The sequence below is a fragment of the Pseudopodoces humilis genome, chromosome 7, assembly GCF_049639895.1.
Source record: "Pseudopodoces humilis isolate 2021_Gansu_Grassland_sample_001 chromosome 7, ASM4963989v1, whole genome shotgun sequence".
NCBI classification, from domain to species: Eukaryota; Metazoa; Chordata; class Aves; order Passeriformes; family Paridae; genus Pseudopodoces; species Pseudopodoces humilis.
Window position 1 is genome coordinate 48,574,642 of NC_142206.1, and position 18,100 is coordinate 48,592,741.

The 18,100-nt window shown below is 39.9% G+C and overlaps 2 protein-coding genes across 5 annotated transcripts in view; both read right to left on the reverse strand.

Annotated features, from left to right (window-relative positions):
* Positions 1-4,152, reverse strand: part of DICER1 (dicer 1, ribonuclease III) — a 67,071-nt gene extending 62,919 nt beyond the window's left edge. For 2 of the 4 annotated variants that reach the window (XM_088057423.1, XM_005520160.3), the window contains exon 1: positions 3,862-3,956. The gene's annotated coding sequence lies outside the window, so the exon portion shown is untranslated. Of the gene's footprint in view, positions 1-3,410; positions 3,477-3,861; positions 3,957-4,082 lie in introns of those variants that run through there. The other 2 variants (XM_014249837.2, XM_014249838.2) reach the window with 2 other exon arrangements.
* Positions 4,153-10,013: 5,861 nt separating this feature from the next.
* The window catches only part of CLMN (calmin), an 83,236-nt gene continuing 75,149 nt past the window's right edge, over positions 10,014-18,100 (reverse strand). The window contains exon 13 of the mRNA XM_005520387.3: positions 10,014-16,632. Coding sequence (XP_005520444.1) covers positions 16,479-16,632 — 154 coding nt within the window. The 3' untranslated portion in view covers positions 10,014-16,478. The remainder of the gene's footprint in view (positions 16,633-18,100) is intronic.

Sequence of the window (18,100 nt, forward strand, 5' to 3'; positions counted from 1 at the left end):
TTTATTCTCTTTCCCAATAGAGAAGTCTTTCAACACCTGTGCAACAACCCAAGTAAATTCCTTGTCACAAGTTTCAGTTTTCTGTTTCTTGACTGTGTGATTTGAAGGTGACAAATACAATGGAAAACTGATTTAACTAATGCAGTCTGCAATACAGAGTAGAAATAACAAGGGAATTCCAAATATACTGCTCAGCATGCAAACTTGAAAACTGTAACGTTACTAGATAAGCATGCAAGAACTATCAAAACCAACAGTTTAATATAGTAACATGGCATACATTAAAGTGGGCACTGCTTTGTTCTCTAGATGAGGTCTTCTAGAATGTTTATTTTAGTAACAGTCCTAAAGCCACCATACCCCTAATCAACACAGTTTAAACACCAAAATTTGAAACGTCAACAAAGACTGTAACTTCAGCTAAAAAATTAACTTCTAATTTTTACTATGTATCAAGTTTCTTCTCTTCTGGTTTATCACAATACATATGGTATTCACAAAAGGCGGAAGGATGAAAAAAAAGACATCAGGAAGGCCTAAAGCAAAATCATGCTTTCTGATCTACTCCAACTATTCCTAGCCTTCAGGATATAGCATTCTAAAAGCACACTGCACACATTTTATAGAAGCTCCTGTTCTACACAACACTATGATTATACTTTTATCTTTCTTTAAAAGTAGCACCTCCTATATATATATATTAAACCAAACTTCTGCTGTGAGTTGAAGAAATTACTTGAACACATGAAGGTGATGGGATACAGATGGCCAATGGTTGGTTACACAGTAAGGCACCAGGACATAAAAGCCACCTTGCTCTTGTTCTGCCAACAACCTATCACGCTCAGTACACTCCTAGTTTGATTACCTACATGAGAGGGAAAAAGGTCAGAGAGAATTATGGAACAACAGAACAACCCATCTCAGAATGCTCTGAAGTTCCACCTGCTGCCTGATAGTGATGCCTTTTCACTGGCCCTAAAATCACGAGCAAGAGAGGTGATAAAAAGGGGGTTACCTTTACAAGGATTCTTATGGTGCACAACATGCTGGATGAACAGTGCTGGTGGATACAACTTCTATGTTTAGCAAATCAGCATAATTGACAAGAATCCCCAATTAGAGACATAGGCAATGAGGCAATTCCCCTCTGGTTCTACCATTTTCTGAAACTCACCCTAGGATAATAAACTTTGCTCATGGAAATGTGTCTTGAGAAGTCATTTTGATCACGGTTCCCAGAGAACCTAACCTCGGACCACCAGGGCATGGAGCCACTGGTGAATTTCTTTTGTCTTTCTCTGAGTAGGGAAAATGCTAGCTACAAATGCAATAATAAGCTACAGAGCTACAAATACATATGTAAAGAATACAGAGAATATATAAAAGCAAAAAAAAAGCCCAATTTGGTATTAATAGATTAACCTATGCCCCGAAATAAAAAACCTGTCTGTAGTCTTAGCACTTACTATAGAGCTCATTGCCTTAGAATCCTTTTCAAAATCTTCCTGAGCTCTTACTCTCACTTATATTCTAGAGCTTATCTAAGAAGAAATCAAACTATCCGTTTTACTAAATAACTCCTCACTTTTTTAAGAATACATGTGTTTTCATTTGGTTTTGGCAGTAACTTGCATTCAGTACAGATCAATGCACATTTAGCCAGTTCATGTTGAAAGCCAACATGGGTCAAGCAGTGATACTCAAACTCTAAGCACCTGTGCTAAAGCAAATCCATACACTTTGCTGAAAAAGTGACAAAATACTTTGCACATTTTTCAGGTGGGAAAGGAGAAACATCTATGTACTACATTAAAAAAACAAACACAAAAATACACTTGTTTTTGACCTGCAAGTTTAAGGGTTTTTTTTCCATTTGTATGCTACAGATGATCAAGGTATTTAAAAAAAAAGAAAGAAAAGTGTAACTTCTAGAAAAATATTAGTGTAATATAACAGACAAAATATCTTGGTTGACTTCCCCCTACCAGTAACCAGTGGAGGACATATATGGAGCTGTATAATCGCAGGGCAGGCAGAAGTACCTTTCACAGACCAGCCACCTTGGTGCATGCCAAGACTGAAAAGATACTCTTGTTTTTATAGCCTTGGATGAATTTCACTACAAATTAATTGTTCCAACTGTCTTGTAAACTTCTAGCATTCCCAACAGACCGATGCACCATGTCTTTCAGTTACACACAGCGTAAAGGAGTATCACATTTGTGTTCAGTCTGTAGGATACAGAAATCCTTCAAAAACAGGAGAAAAAAGCAAACTATCAACGCTTCCCTCTTCTACTTTTTTCATGAATCTTTGTGATGCTTGTTATCCCTTCACTGGTACGTCCTTCCTCATGTGAAAAGCCCAGTCAATTTTCAATCTACGCTTCCCTTAGCCTAATACAACCGTCCTAAAGTAGAAGAGAGATAAAGACAAAATACCCAAACTGCATGTAATATTAAACATATGGACTGAGAACGGGTTTATACAATGACATATTGATGCCATTTCCTTCTCAATTAGTTGTTAATTCTGGTACTAATCACTTTGAGGCTTTGAAACCAGCCACTTCCACAGAAATATATCATCAGGATGCTCTGAAGAACAACACCAGTAGCTAATTCAGGGTCAACACTTCTGAATAAATATATATTTTTTAACCCTACCAATTAATCAAGTACCAATCCAGTTATGAAACATGTAAAAAAAGCACCTTCCAGCTGAAAACTGCTAGTAGCATCTTCAAAGCTCACAGACCACAGTGTGAAGATAGACAATAAGAAAAACTCTCTTAAGAGAGGAACTTACGAGTTTAGTTAGTTAATTTCAGTTAGTGTCTGTATGAACTTGCTAAAACAAGCACCACCCCCACCTACGGAACATACACGTGCAGCCAGCATTTCAACAGAGCATCCAGAGTGGCTTATGTAAAGAAAACACAGGAAACACAGTAAAACAGGGAAAACTGAGTGTCTGCAAAGTTAACTGCTTTGATTACCACGTTTAGGGAAAGAAAACGGAAGACAATCTTCCAGCCTACAAACTTTCACCACTTGGGCCCACCACGTAACTTGAAGACCAAAATCCTAACATCAAAAATACTCAAAGCTGATCTGAAGTACCAAACATCCTCCGGACTGTTAGCAGTTAACTGAGATGCACTATTCACTTTGAGAGTCACTTTTATTAAACGCTAATTTCTGGTAAGGCATAATGCGCACGAAAAATACCTTTTTTTTAAATCAGATATCAATATCACCCCCATTTTCTACTCATGCGGTCTATTTCTGTATTACCTAAATCAACAAATCCTGTACAAAATTTTATGTCTTTTTAACCTTTCATTTTTCAACGCACATTCACATAGCACACGGTCTGACTTAATCACGCTGTGATTATCTATTTACCCTGGAAAAGGATGGAAACGAAGCAAAGACGAAGGCCAAGACGTTCTTATATCGCCTTTAACATCAGCAGTGCGGAGTTTAAACTCCTTTACTACCCGCCACTACTTTCCCCGGGCACGGCGGGAGGCCCCAGAGCCCCCGGGAGGCTCCGGCGCGGCTGCCCGGGGGGCGCCGCTCACAGACAAAGCCGAGCGGGGCCGCAGCGCGGCCCAGCCGCGCGGGCCCCACCAGCGCCGAGGGAGCTGCCCAGGCCGATCCCGGGGCCCGGGCGTCGGCACGGGCGGCCGCTGGAGCGGAGGCGGGGCAGCACTACCCGGGCCCCGGGAGGGAGGGACGTCCTGCCGCCATCCCACCCGGCTGACGGCGTCGGCGGGGCCGCGGCAGCTGCGGCCAGCGGGCGCGACACACCCGCGCTCGGGCGCCATGCAGCTAACGGGGCGCCATCTCCTACCTGCTCGGACCGGACCCAGCCCGGCGCTTCCCCCTACTATAGGCCGCGTCTCATTGTGCTCCCGCCGCCGCCATTTCCCCGCCGCCGCCGCCTCAGTCCCCGCAGCTGTCAGGTCCCTCCATTCACCTGGGCCCGGGACGGCCTCCCCCTCCCTCCCTTGCCCCTGCGCTACGGCCGGCGCTACGCAAACGGAGCGCCGCCCCCGCCCCTCCCGCCCGTACCAACGGGGGCCGCCCAGCGCCCGCGGCGCAACTCCGCTCCGAGAATTCCGCCCTGCGCAGTCCGCTCGCTCCGCATCCCCTACGCTATGATAGGAAGCAGGCGATTGGCGGCCGCAGCCGGGTAAAAGGTGAAAGGTTCTCGAGGCGGCCAATGGGACGGAGGAATACAGCGACTGCCGGAGAGCCTCCGGGCGCTCACGTGCGCGCGCGCTACCTCCCCTCCCCCGCCGGAGCAGTGCGGGAGCTCGGCCGTGCCCCGCGGGCGGGCGGGGCTCGCGAGCTGAGGCGGGAGGCGACGGGCGCCATCTTGGGAGGGGGGCCGAGGTCCGCGGCCTTCGCTTCTTGGGCCGCTGGGGCAGGGCTGGTCATGGAGAGACGGATCTGAGGGAATGGGGTTGTTCCATCGCACGGCAAGCCCTAGGGGAAAAAGGTGATCCCTTTTAGCAGTGTGGATAGAGAGCAGAAATGAGCTGTCTCATGACTGTGTAACAAAATCCCACCTTTCCATGCACAGATAGCCATTTCCAACAGAAGTCACCTTCCTGCCACAGGCAAAGCGATACTTTTCCACTGGGGAGTCTCCAGTCTTCGCTGGTGCAGGGCCCAGAAGGTGGAAGAAGAAAGGACAGCTGGAGGTGGTTGTGTTTTGTGGGCTCCCGAGGCAGCATCTCCTTCTGTCATTGCATGAGACAGATTGTTGCCTGGCTGGACCACTGGTCCCACTCCCGTATCTTGGCAACGCTCCATTGATCCGGTAGATGTTACTGGTGAATATTTTTTTAAGTGCCCTGAAATGTCTGGGATTAAACAGCTAGTGTAGGGTAGGGTTTTGCTACCACCAAAACCCTTCAGCCAGAGATGAATGAGTTACATTTGTGTTAAGCCAGGGGACCAAGTGAGAGTCTCCTATTGATTGCATGTGGTTGCGCAAGGACTAGAGGGTGATCGGCCTTGGTGCCTGATAAAGAAGATGACCATAAATGCAATGCCACTTCTTGCCAGCCACTGCCCTTGTTAGCTGTGCGGAAAGCAGTGTGTTTTCAACGGCAGATGAATGTCGCTGGATGTCCAGCTTTTTCCATCTGCTCTCTATCAGGGACTTGACATTGTAACACAGCTGTGCCTATGAAATCAGTATGAAAAGATAAAGCTAACTGGAGCACTCCTAAGGTTCATTTAAAACAACCTGAGTAAACTTACTTCAGATTCAAAGTGATCTAGAGGCCTGGAGTATTAACAAATTAAGTATTTTTATTTTCTTGGCACAAACCTCTGCTGCTGTTCAGAGCACGTCTTCTGTAATGCCCACCATTACGTTGTTAAATGTTACAGTACTAGGTATTTTTCTAGGATTGAAAGGGCATCCTTCTGTTTTTTTTATGGATGGAAGAATAATTATATCCCATGACAAAAGCTGAGGAAGAAGAGCAGCTGTTCAGACTTATCCAGTGGGAGCTGTCAGAGCATATGGGTCTGTTTTTCCAATTTTAGGTGAAGTACTGAAGGAAATTGGCATTCTTGATTCCTTCTAACATAAAATAGAGCAGAAAGAAACTCCTTAGTGCAGGCCATGGTTAAATAATGAATTTTATCCATTTCAAGTAGGTTCAAAGGGAAAGCAAGCAGAATACTTAGAAAACAAAACAGACAAATGCCAGGAGAATTCTGGAAGTTATTTTCTTGTAAAACTGGGTGTCTCTCCACAGCTACTTCCTCCTTGAGCCTGCCTGCTGACAGGAGTTTTTGATATAAAAGCACAGGATACAATCTCTGCTGTTCCTTACAATCCTGTCCCCACTACCCTGTCTCCATTCTAAGAAACAGATATTTGATGTCATATATTTGTGTAATCAGACCTAACCTTCAGAGTTTAAGCCCAAATTAAACATTTACTTTTATGTTGATTTCACAAATTCCTTACAAAGATTTTTAAAGTGAGATCAATGTGAGATACAATTGAAAAAAAACACATATTTCAAACTGGTTGGCATTCAGAGTTTGGTAAAAAACACACACAACCAACCATAAAAACAAAGCAAACAGGCTGTGGGATGAAAAGGACACACTGTCCAACTATTAAAATCTGGAAAAGAGTAAGTAATCATGTACCAAGTAACAGCCTTCCCCATATCTTTAGTACTATAAATACAGATATTTACTATAGGGGTAACTTGTTAGTCAACAAGAAAATAGAGACACTTATCTCCCTTCTAAAAAAAATCCGTAACAGATGGGGAGTGGAGGCTTTTGTGTCTTTTTCTGTTTACTAAGATTAAAAAAAGATTCTGTTTGTGTTAGAAAAGAGGAATACTGACATTAAAAATCACTTTATCACAGTGAATTGTCTTTGCTCATGCTACAGAACTCCCTAATCCCACTGGTGGAAACCAGGCATTTTGGCTTCACTGGTCACATCAGGTTCTAAAATGGACTCTGAAGAGATTCCTTCCTGCAAGACAATGGTGACCTCTGTTGTTCCCTGCTGTTGGTACCAGCCACGATGGCTTCTGGCCTCATGTCGCACACTGGTTCAGCAACACACTTTGAAACAAGCTGGCACTTACCTAGGAAATACATGCCCAAGTGTTGCATTCTAGTTTCTGGCCAGGAAAAGATGTGTCTATTCTGCACTCCACTTGGGAAATTTTCCTTGAGGCTTTCCACTCAAGAAGCCCCTAATCTGGCTATCAGGTTTTCCAGCTCATAGGTGTGAGCAGGAACTGCAGGAAAGAGCAGTTGCAATCATTTTAAACCACAGTGCTAATAACAACACCTGCGATGTATTGTGAGACAAATCTGCAGCTATGGTTATAGAGAAGGAAGTTGGAAGGAAGAAAGAAAGAAAGAATCCGTTTTGAACAGATTCCATTTCTAAAACTGAAGCTTAGATTTTAACAAGGTGTTAGGTTGCATGAATCTTTGTTTCACCCTAAAATGCATTTTAAAAAAAAATGGCATGCTTTCTCATTTCAATGACCTGGACTTTGTAATTCCAAGGATATTTTCCTTAGTGCAAGAAAACTTTGGTAATTTTTTTTTTTTTTTTTTTTTTTTTTTTTTATCCCTTTAAATTACTGTCATGAGGATATGAGCTGATGTAGTTGGAAACTGACCCCTCTCTTCTGGCAACATTTCCCTGCTTTTTCCTTGTATTTCTCCAGACTGATGATTTCCTCCATCATCTTCTACTTACAGTCCCTATAGTGTCTCTATCACAGTGACACATCACTAAAGAAACTAAACAAATTTAAATCACTGGTAAGGAAGAAGGAGAAAAATAAATGTTTTGTTAGGAAAGAAATCCCTTTTTGATTCCCTATAGTTACCAGTGGATGAAAACAAATGGGGAACAAAATTTGTATCAACCACAAGATTTGTATTCAACTCTGAGCTTGTAATTGTGTTGGCTGTTCTGGAATATTTTTAAACCAAAATTGGCTTCCAACTTCTCTAGAAATCATTTTTGGCTTATTTTGATGCCACCAAACCTACAATGGGTTTGGATGCTGTGATTTATTTTCCTATAAATTTAGAAATATATCGAAAGTAGAAAAAAAAAAGTAGTCACAAAAGACTTTGGTCTGACTAAAAACATTTCCTGAACATGGACAGCCAGAAGGAAAAGTTTTGCTCAGGTTTACTGATGATGTCAGCCCTTGAAGAACTGAGCACTGTACTGTTTCCTTTCAGGTTTGTGCCAGTAGGAAACTAGAGGAGCAAGGGGAAAAGGCTCTTCCTTTTTACCTTTTCTAAAAATGGGCGTGAGGTTTCCCTTTTTCCAGCCACCTGGGACTTCACCTGATGGGGTTTTTCTCCTGAAAGAGGGGAGCAATTTCACAAGTAGCTGCAATGGCACAGTGCAAAAGATCTGTCATACAACAGTTAACAGAAGCTCCTAATGTCTTGAGATATACCCTTGTTAATGCTCATTTACACCTGAGAACCAAGAAATACCACTTTACAACATATAAACCTATGTTGATTCTTGGTAACATGCAGAAAATACATATCAGCAGAGTGATAAATCTGTTCCCCAGGATACAGAGCAACCATAAAAAAGAAATGTAAAAATAATCAATTCAAAATATTTTCAGCAGATGGAGCTATACATTTTGCTTTGATCGTATGTTATATGATACTCCAAGATAAAGTGTAGGTTGCCAAGGACTGTGGTAAGCCAGTGGTACCGTGTCACCAAGGAATGGAGTTGGTCACAGAAGGCATCTCATAAATCGCTGCAATTAGCTCTCCCGGAAATGACCCTTGTAAGTAGAAGTAGCAACTCAAGAAAAGATTACCACCTTCTACTGGTGTCTTAATGGAGATCACAGCTCAAGTCAAAGGCTTTGCTATATCCACTCACCAGTTTGAAGGTTCTCCAGCTCCTGCTGGCTTTTGTTTACTGCCCAGGTAAAGTGAGCCCTGAAGAGACGATGAAGGTTTCAGTTTACACTATGAACAAGAATATGTGTGATGGCCACAGGTTATCCTTAGGAGGTCTGGGCTCCTGCACAGCCCAAGTACATACTCAGTATCAGCTCCTTATCTGAAATGAACCCTGTGCTTGTCTTTGTTGCTGCCGAGATCCAGATAGATGCAGTGTTTTTCCAACACTGTATGTGCATCATCTTCAAGCTACAAAAATTGTGATTACACACCAAGGATAAAGGGAGATTATTTTTGAGTTTCTGTCAGAATTACTTTTATCCCAGAGTAGTTATAAGAAAACCAGTCCAACAGTTCCTGTCTTACTATATTTGAATTTGAATTAAAGTTTGGATCTCATACCACCATAAAAGTTTACTCTGCTTCCACACACTGAGGTGACCCATCTTGCCTATTTGAACTTCACACCTTCCTATACCCAGTGCACTTGCAAATTCCTAACTACAGTGTCATTAGCAAAAAAAAAAAAAAAAAAAAGAGCCAAATTAAAAACAAAATAGAACAAAAAACAAACCAAAACAACACAATCAACCAAAATCAACCAGCAAAGTGTATTTAGACAGTTTAAAGTCTTGCTAATGAAAAGTGGTAGTTCCATGCCACTGGAACATTTGGTTCTGGAATCCCTGGAAACATTTGGTCACACTGAACAGGTCTGTGAGCAACCTGATGGTGGAGGTGCCTATGGCAGAGAAGTTAAACTTGATAACATTTAAAGGTCTCTTCCAGCCTAAACCATTCTGATTCTGGAAATCTGCATTACTAACAGGACTGGACCCAAATATCTCAAATTCTCAACAGCACCATGAATATTTTCTTGCTATGTACACTTAGGTGTGGGGGAGGGTGGTCCAACAGGCAGGTACAGCTACTCCAGGAGTGGTTAGAAACACTTTGAAAACATGTGGGATGACTTAACTTTGCAGAAGGATTAAAGGAATATTTACAAGTCCTAAAGCAAAAGAAATTTTTAGTGAAGAAGCATTCCTATGCCTTTCCCATATGCCATTTTCTTTCTTCTTATCCAATTTAGATATATTTTTCAGGACACACATCACAGGGCTGATTTTGAACTGACTTGCAACTCTGTTGTACTTTATTTTATTTTTCTCATATACTGCAAAGGGAATTAAGGTGTAGGGGGAAGTACATAGCAAATATAAAATGGTACTGCAGCTACTAATTTACTAATCCCCAAGTCTAACATGTATATAGAAACAGCCCAGATAAACAAATCGTAAGAACAGTAAATAATTAAACACAATTGTTTTTGTAAGCTTTCCCGTGGCTTCCTTTTATGATGCCAATTTCTGTGTATTAATAAATTAGAAATTTTTCCTCTTTATAAAAATTTAAAATTCATCTCTCCTAAAAAAGTGCATTTCGTTTCAGGGCATGAAAATGTGTAAATAGATAAAAATAATATATAATAATAACAATAAATAAACAATTAGAATCCACAAATACAAGCCCACAGGTAACAGATTAGATACAGAAAGCCTGTCCATTTATTTCAAAATTGGAGATTCTGTAAAATAAATTGGAGCTATTCACTAGTAAATACTATTCTTATTACAGCATAACAGTTTCTAAAAACATTTTGTTTACCAGCTATACAGAAGAATTTAGTTATTTGTCACAAAAATTAGCTTTGATCAACTAGTGCAAACATCCAATACAAGCCCCTGACTGAAAGTGTTCAGAAGAAATGTATTTGAAAGTACATGAAAATGCATTTCCTTCAGTATATCTGGACACCACTCAAATCCTCCCAGCATTTGTTCTCATTTTAAAAAAAATCATAATTCCTCACCACTTTCCAAAGAGAAACATGTATTTTAAATATTACATTCCTTACTTACAAATTACTTATTTAGGACAAAGTCCCTCATTAACTCTTTAGCCGTGTAGCACTTTACGTTTTAAACTAGAGAATTTTAACAAGAAAGGTAAAACAGTTTATTCAGCTTTTTACACAGCAGTATACAATAGCACAAAGTGGTATGCCTACTAAAACGTTTTGTTCAAGACAAAAGTACAAGTTGAACTTTTTATTACAGTAAAAAATATTTATTTGACTTGTGTAACTTATTTGGCATTAAAATGTGACTGTGTTGTTTCTCTCAAGAACTCAGCAGCGTATATGTTGAAAGTTACTTGATTCACATCAGACCAGTCATTTTGAAATAAACAAGAGTGATTTTCTGTTTTACTTTTAATAATGGCCCTGTACAAACTGGTCCTTGGAGATAGAAAATCTATTCTGTGAATCAAAGAGATTCCATGAAGGCCCAGTGAAAGTAATGGAACTATTTAGAGAATAAGATATTACCTGGCCTTAACACAGCAGCAACGACCTGGAACTAGCCTTTCTTGGAATGGTAGGTTTTAGTATTTCTTACTAAGGTAAAATCCTTTTTATTGGTCCTTTTAACATTTTCATGAAGAAAAAAAATACTAATCACTCGGGGGTCAATTTTATGTTCCAGAGACACAAACTTAGACATTTCCCCCCACTATGGGGAGAAAATAACATGAGTCTCATCTTCTAGTATCAGCAGTAGCAGCTGCTTGGAAAGGAATTGTCAAAAGTGCCACTGAGGTGAAGGACGTTTTCCATGTCTACCATTTAGTGGAGGAAAGAAATACTTTGATGTTCCACAATTTAAGATAACCCTGAAATGACTATGGCACTTGAAAAAGTAAGGATTAATTTTTCACCCTTTGTGAGCTCTGGAGCTGTGTGAAGCGATGGACAGAGCAAGCGAGCTACTCCACAGAGAACATTACTTTTCCTTATAATTTAATGTGCATGTATCCCATCCTCCTGCATGAATGGCTTCATGACCTTGGGCTGGTATGGGTGAGGAAAAGCCATCCTGTTTATATACAAACCTGGAACATGAACAATGGTAAGTTGGGCAGCTGTAAATTAGTGTTATCAGTGGTGTGCCAGGGGAAGTTATTTACTGGAAGAAAACCTGCAGAAATACAAAGGGTTTAGTGTTTTTTACCTTCAATCAGATCTGTTACCTATAAGCTCAATGGAAACAGCAGGCAACCTATTGCCAGGGTATGAGCTTTCAGCTGTAGCAGTTTGGGAACTTCCATGGCCATACCCAAAATGAAACCTCACCCTCATTTTCCAGTTATTTGTTCCCTGCTGCTGTTCTCTTAATTGAAGATAGAAGTAGATGTTAACTTCCTCTCCTTAGAGGGTTGCTTCTGCAGAATTTAGGCAAACAAATGCTCTGTGTAAAATGGGGGTAACTGGAGTGAGTGGTGTATGGTTGATGTACATTGGATTTGCACGGGCATTGCATAGGCTTCAGCAACTTCCTGGCCTATGTGGTTGATGTTGATTTAAGTGCCCTCAGGGCCAGATCTTGTAGTGTGTGCTTAGCACACAGATGTGTTGCACTGACTTCCACAGAAGTAGAGGAACTGAACACATCACTGGATGCATTCACGTTTGTGCTTGGCAAGAAAGGACTCCCAAGTATTTAAAGCTAGCATAAGTGATAATGCACTATTATCATTATTATTGTGTTAGATGGCTGAATGTGATACCACATACATTTGCCAAATATATCTTCTAAAGCTCGGATTCTTTGAGGATTAGTGCGGAGAACCTTAAAAACCCCCAATGGTACCCTTGTAAACTCAGTGGAGCACTACTTGAATAGAGAAGTTACAGTCATATTGAACAGGAGTTAACTGAGAGTGTCCAGAAAATGTAAGGGACTTAAGTGTGTTTAGATGCCAAATATCAACATGTAGAAATTTCAGCCTCAGGAAGTTTTAATGGAAGAAAGTAGCTCAATCACTCAGTATATTTTGCAACTTTAGCTGGAAGTTTAACATCACAAAATGGCTATGCAGCTTTAAGAATCACACAAATGTATTCAATAATTTTCCCTGCTTTTCAGATCTGCTGTTCATTAAAAGCTCTTCTCCTGTTTGCAGTTTCCAGTTTTCAAATGGATGACACAACCAATGCATAGCTTAATGTTCATTCTCATGAATCATAATAAATAATCATATCACATACATAGAATTTTACAGGTACTCTTAAAATGGTTTTACAGTTCTATTAAATATATAGTTAAAATAATCACTGCTATATAAAAAAAATCATTTTAAAACAGCTGAACTCTCAAGCTTTGCATAAAATTCTGTAGACACATTCATTACAATCTAGAAACTCAATAAAAATACATTTTAGAGCTCAATCTCTCAAAAATATTCATGGCATTGAAAATTGATTGTCGTTTTTTACTGTAGGCTGTGCTTGCTCTGCCTTTGCACTGATAATTTCCTACAATTTGGCAAAAGCTATATTCTGGTCAGTTTGTAGATTATGTGACTATTTAACTCATTTCCTCAGCTCTAAGTAATCTGCCCCATAAATGTTTAGTGGGGTTCTGTCTTTAATAATGTATCTTTCCTTGCACTTTCTATAAAATCATGATGAAACACTTTGCAGTTAATTCTCATGACTACAACAACATTGAACCATCCTATTACAGCTGCCACTCAGTCTTTAATGCTGCTTCTGTGAACACCAAACATCTTTTATCCAGTGATCCTCAGGCACTTCCTGACACATTTCACAATGCTCTGCTACCCACATTTGCTCAAAACCAGCAGGTTTTAGAAAGAGTCTTAACAGATCAGTATCTGTTGTATCTGAATTCAGATGCTAAATCAATATACCAAATGTGATCAGTTCAAGCTTAGCATTTTTCAACCAGGCAAAAGTTCAGCAAATCTTCTGGTCAGACCCTGCATGTATCTGCTGGAAAATGGGTAGACAATGGATTGTCCACCAGGTTTTAAACCCTCCACTACCACCAGCCAGTCCTCTGGGAAGCAAGTTAAAATAGGCTTTGCCATAATAAATGTTTCATAATCAGGCTTTTAGGCAGTAGCTCAGAATAGACCACAAATGCCAAAACCAAGCAGTGTTTGCAGAACAGGGCACTTGCATTAAGGAATTGGATCTTACATTGTGGAAGAAGAGATGCAGGCTCATGAGTCAATTTAACTGGGGGAAGCTGCTGCTTATGCAGATGTCAGTCTTTACAGTTCCAGGTAAAGGCAAAACTCTTGAAGAGTTCAGTTGTTTTTTAAGCACAATTGACACCACCAGTTAAATCACTCTTAGCGCTTCACCCTGGATCTTCTCACCCATGGAATGGCTGGGTAAGGTACACTGCTTCTGTTATAGCATACAAAACAAACCCAAAAATTGAAAGCAGTGTAATACCAAGTATCATGGAATGGCTTAGTATTTTTTTTTTCATCTATTTTGGATGGAAGAAGTAATTTCTGTCACTCAATGGGATAGGCTGGAGTTTGTACATCAATTGAAACACTGGCTGAGATGACCAATGCAATTGCAGGATGCTGCTTGACATTTCAACTGCTCATTTCAATGAATCAGTCACTATTCATCAGTGGCAGGTAACAAAGAAAACCTTGGGTTTTCTCCTTCTTGGACAAAAATACTGTGTAATGACATTTCTGGCATCAGCACGTTCCCATTCACCTTTCCATTCTTTGTGGATGTCAGTTGTTTAGCTAAGACATCCAAAGAGCTCCTCATCCTGATTAATTTTCTTAGGAGGAAGGAAGGAAAGAAGAACGGAGCATACTTGATTGAACTTTGATAGCTGTAAAGCCCTGTAAAGGGACTGTAATCCAACTCCAAACAGCCTCTGCTGAAGATTAATACACATGGAAGAACCAGAGTAAAGATACAAAGGCTCAGCAAAAGTTATAAACTAAAGAAGCCTATGAAGAGTGGAAGAGAATGAAAAGCTGTCAACAGTTTTGTTCCAAACTAGTGTAGTACACTGCTGCTTGCTGCTATTAAATAAATGCTGTACCCCAGCCTGGTATTCCCTGGTTTTTAGGATAAGCATAAAATGTTTCTTGTACTAAGTTTTATTCTTTCAGAAGAAAAAATCGCTAATCTTTCAACTTTCTATTTTAGCCTACTTCCAGAAAGCACCTTCAAAAATTCTTACATGGGTTTTCTTTTGGAAGAAAGTACCACTGTCTTCCACAACAAGCACAAACAAGTTAATGTATTACAAATCAGCTGACTCAAAATCTTGACTGTTTTCATGAACAAGATGAAAGAAATGTATTTTTTTTTTTTACTTAAGCTGATTTAAACCAAATTAAATTGGGACATTTGAGTCTCTTCCTCAAAAAGAACAATAGATCTTATTTCTAGGTTCATGGAGTGAATCCAGCTCTAGTCAACAGTGACAGGACAGAATAGGAAAGATTTCAGCTTTCTTGAAAGCAGTTCAGAATTTTATCTTCAATGTTTAAGATCTGTCATTCCTTACTTCTATTGAAATTCTAACTGCAGGTCAGAATCTAAATCCCAGGGGAACAAAATGCTTATGAAAAAGAATGAAATGTGATGCATGGTTAGGATTACCCCAGCAAATAACATGACTACAGACAGATTTTAAATACCTGCAAATAAATTGCTATATATTTTGATGTATCTTGATTCTATTAGTTCATCTAAGAACTTAGCCAGGGTAGGGATACACCTTATGCTACAACAAAGTATGTAAAACTTATAGCCATGTCATTTAGCTTTCACTCAGTGTAAAATTTTAGGAAGCACATTGCAGTCAACCTTCTGAATTTTCAGGTGGAAGCAACAGTGTGATGTAGTCTCATAAAGCATACCGTGAAACTGAAAATGTGCCAAAGAGAAGTAGTGAATTCACTAAAAGTCACATGGAGAAAAGTTACTGCTACGAAATTGAAGACTTCTCTTTTGTCCTACAAAACATGGATTACACCTTCTCTGGCAAAATTCCTATATCAAATTTCCTAAAGTGATTATTGATGTGGACAAAACTTACAAGAGGCAGAAGCAGCTCAACTGTGCCCATGGATAAGCCACAGGAATCTCTTCAGTTGCACTAGAAAATCAATACTGGTTGTTAGCATTGCTCTGTATTTAGTTTTACATCTGTCATTTCTATCTCAATTGAACTGGACACAAAAGATACTTCTAATTCATTTATTATGCCCTAGTGTCTTAACAGTAGCCTCAGCAAAGCTGGTTACCTATTATTTTTTGTATCAGCAAAAGACAGAAATCTTTATGCAATTTGTAAATAAAAGCAGCAAAGAAATTGAAGCAGAAGCAGACTCAGAAGCACTGAGGTACTTTTAAAAAACTTCAGTTCCTGGCCTGAGATTTCCCATATAAACTCTCCTAAGAAACAGCTAGGATGTATGTTCTTCATACTTCTCCATACCCAATTTATTCCTGCAAATCAAACATACCAAAAGGTGCAGGATAAAAATTACTTTAAATCTTAAAAAAAATTAATCTTCCCTATTCCAATAAACCCTCAACCTGATTAGGATCCTCCACTGGATTTGCTAATGGAACTGTAATCAATTTCTGGTGTGTGTTTCACTGCCTGTAGCTCTGCCCTGCCTCCAACTCTTTCAAATGGAAAATATGAAGAAGCATTTCTAGCCTTGCCCTAGCAGGTGGGCACATCCAGGGGTAAGTCAAAACCATCCCTCTTCCACAGCTATCAGGCCCTATATAAGAAAATGAAGCCAGAAGAATAATTTTTGAAGACTAGAGCTCTGAATTGTTCATACTTCTACTGACAATTATCTGGTTTTATTTAGCATCTTATAAAGCAAGGCACAAATGTACAAAATTGCATCTACTAAATCAGATAGTTTTTATATATATTTACACAATTACGGTAATATAAAATGTGCTCTGACACTGCCATAGCACAACAGTAGTGGAATTGAGGACAACCTGATAACAAACACAAATACCAGGTCCTGGATTTCTGTTTGTGCTTCACCTGAAGGAACATATTCATATGCAGATACACAAAGCAATCCAGACACCATCCCTTTATTTTCCACACCTCACCGAGATCAAACTTTGTTGCTAAGAAGCTGTGGAAGGAGTAAAAGGCAGTAGACCAGCACCCAGAAGAAAATGACGAAGTAGAATATCTCTGGCTGCTCAAAAATCGCTATCTCATGAGTTGGTGCTGGAGTCTCACTTGCTTCCAAGTCCTTTTTCTTCCTGAAAACAGGAGAGAATTCAGTAAGAGGCAAAGAAAAAAAGAAGAAACCTTCTGTGGTAGTGATTATTGTGAAGATCAGAGGTTAGACTAAAAGACAGCAGTTTAATGAATCTTTTCAGTCTGGTCAGTCGGAGGGCCCCAGCTAGACTGGGAGGGGCATACTGGGCATTAGCAGTGTGTTCCTTCCAGAGTCAACATATATAAGAATCAATCTTCTGAAAACTCCAGACAAATTCTCAGGTAGTTTAAGTAAGTGCCATTACAGCACAGCCCTCTGATGTAATGAGATTTCCACCTGTCAAAAAGATGCCCTTTGATTTTCAGAACAGTAAACACAGCACTGGGCAACACATCTCACACACAGTTTTGCTTATTCACTGGATCTGACTTCATATACTTTCCCCAAATCATCTACTTTCAGAGCCCCTCATGCTAGGCACTAGAATATTAAACAGAAAAAGCTCAAGACTTCCAACCAAGGAACCAGCTAGCAGTTGGGGGTTTGCAGGACGACTTCAAAATTTCAACTTTCCAAATTTCCAGATGTGGTTCATAAGGGCAAAGCCCGATGGATTCTGCCAGCACCACTGAGCTCTCACAAAGACAAGGAAAGGTCTTATTTTAAAAGGCACAAGATGGTTCAATCATTTTATATTTTTCTAGTACTGTAAGCAAAACACTCCAGTAAACTGTTTTTTTAATCTACTTTTGGAGAAAAATGGTGTTTTTCTCCTTGGAGCCTCCTACTGGATATATACCTGAGTATTACACCAAATTCACTTAATATCAGCAAATTGTACAACTGATAGAACTGTAACAACTATTCATGTATTTTTTTAAACAGAGAGACAGGCCAGTGGATCCTGATAATATTTTGTGTGTTTTCTATGTCTAAATATAACAATCATTTAATCTAGAAGTTCTGAGAAGTACTATTCAATATCAGCTAAGAGGCAAAACCTAAAGTGGTCCTTGTTTCTTGTAGGTATTTAGACCCTAATACCACAGAGATGCACACTCTGTGTTCATGACCCGTCACCCTAAGTCTAAACTAAACACATACAAATTATCAAAACTCATAATGCTCCAACAGAGGCCAGTCCTCCACTGAAGTAATTGACTTTCTCTGGCACTGATCTCACTAAACATTGTTTTGACAGTCTTCCAAACCTGGAAAGAGTCATTGTTGCCAGAGGGCCTAACATTTGAAGTTCTCCCACTCTTCTCAGCCTGAGATATCCACCACATGGGGAAAATGCTCAGAATCTTCCTTAGAGTGCTGAATCTTTCAGGTCAAGAAAAAGCATTTTAGTCACGGGACAGATTGAGCAATAAGGAAATTTTGTATCTTACACCTATGGGAAACATGGATTCTGAGCCATTACAGAAGACAGTTGCTACCATTATAATTAATTTCCAGCTCCCTTTGTATCACTGCTAGTAGTACCTAGGAGTTACGGCTTCCTT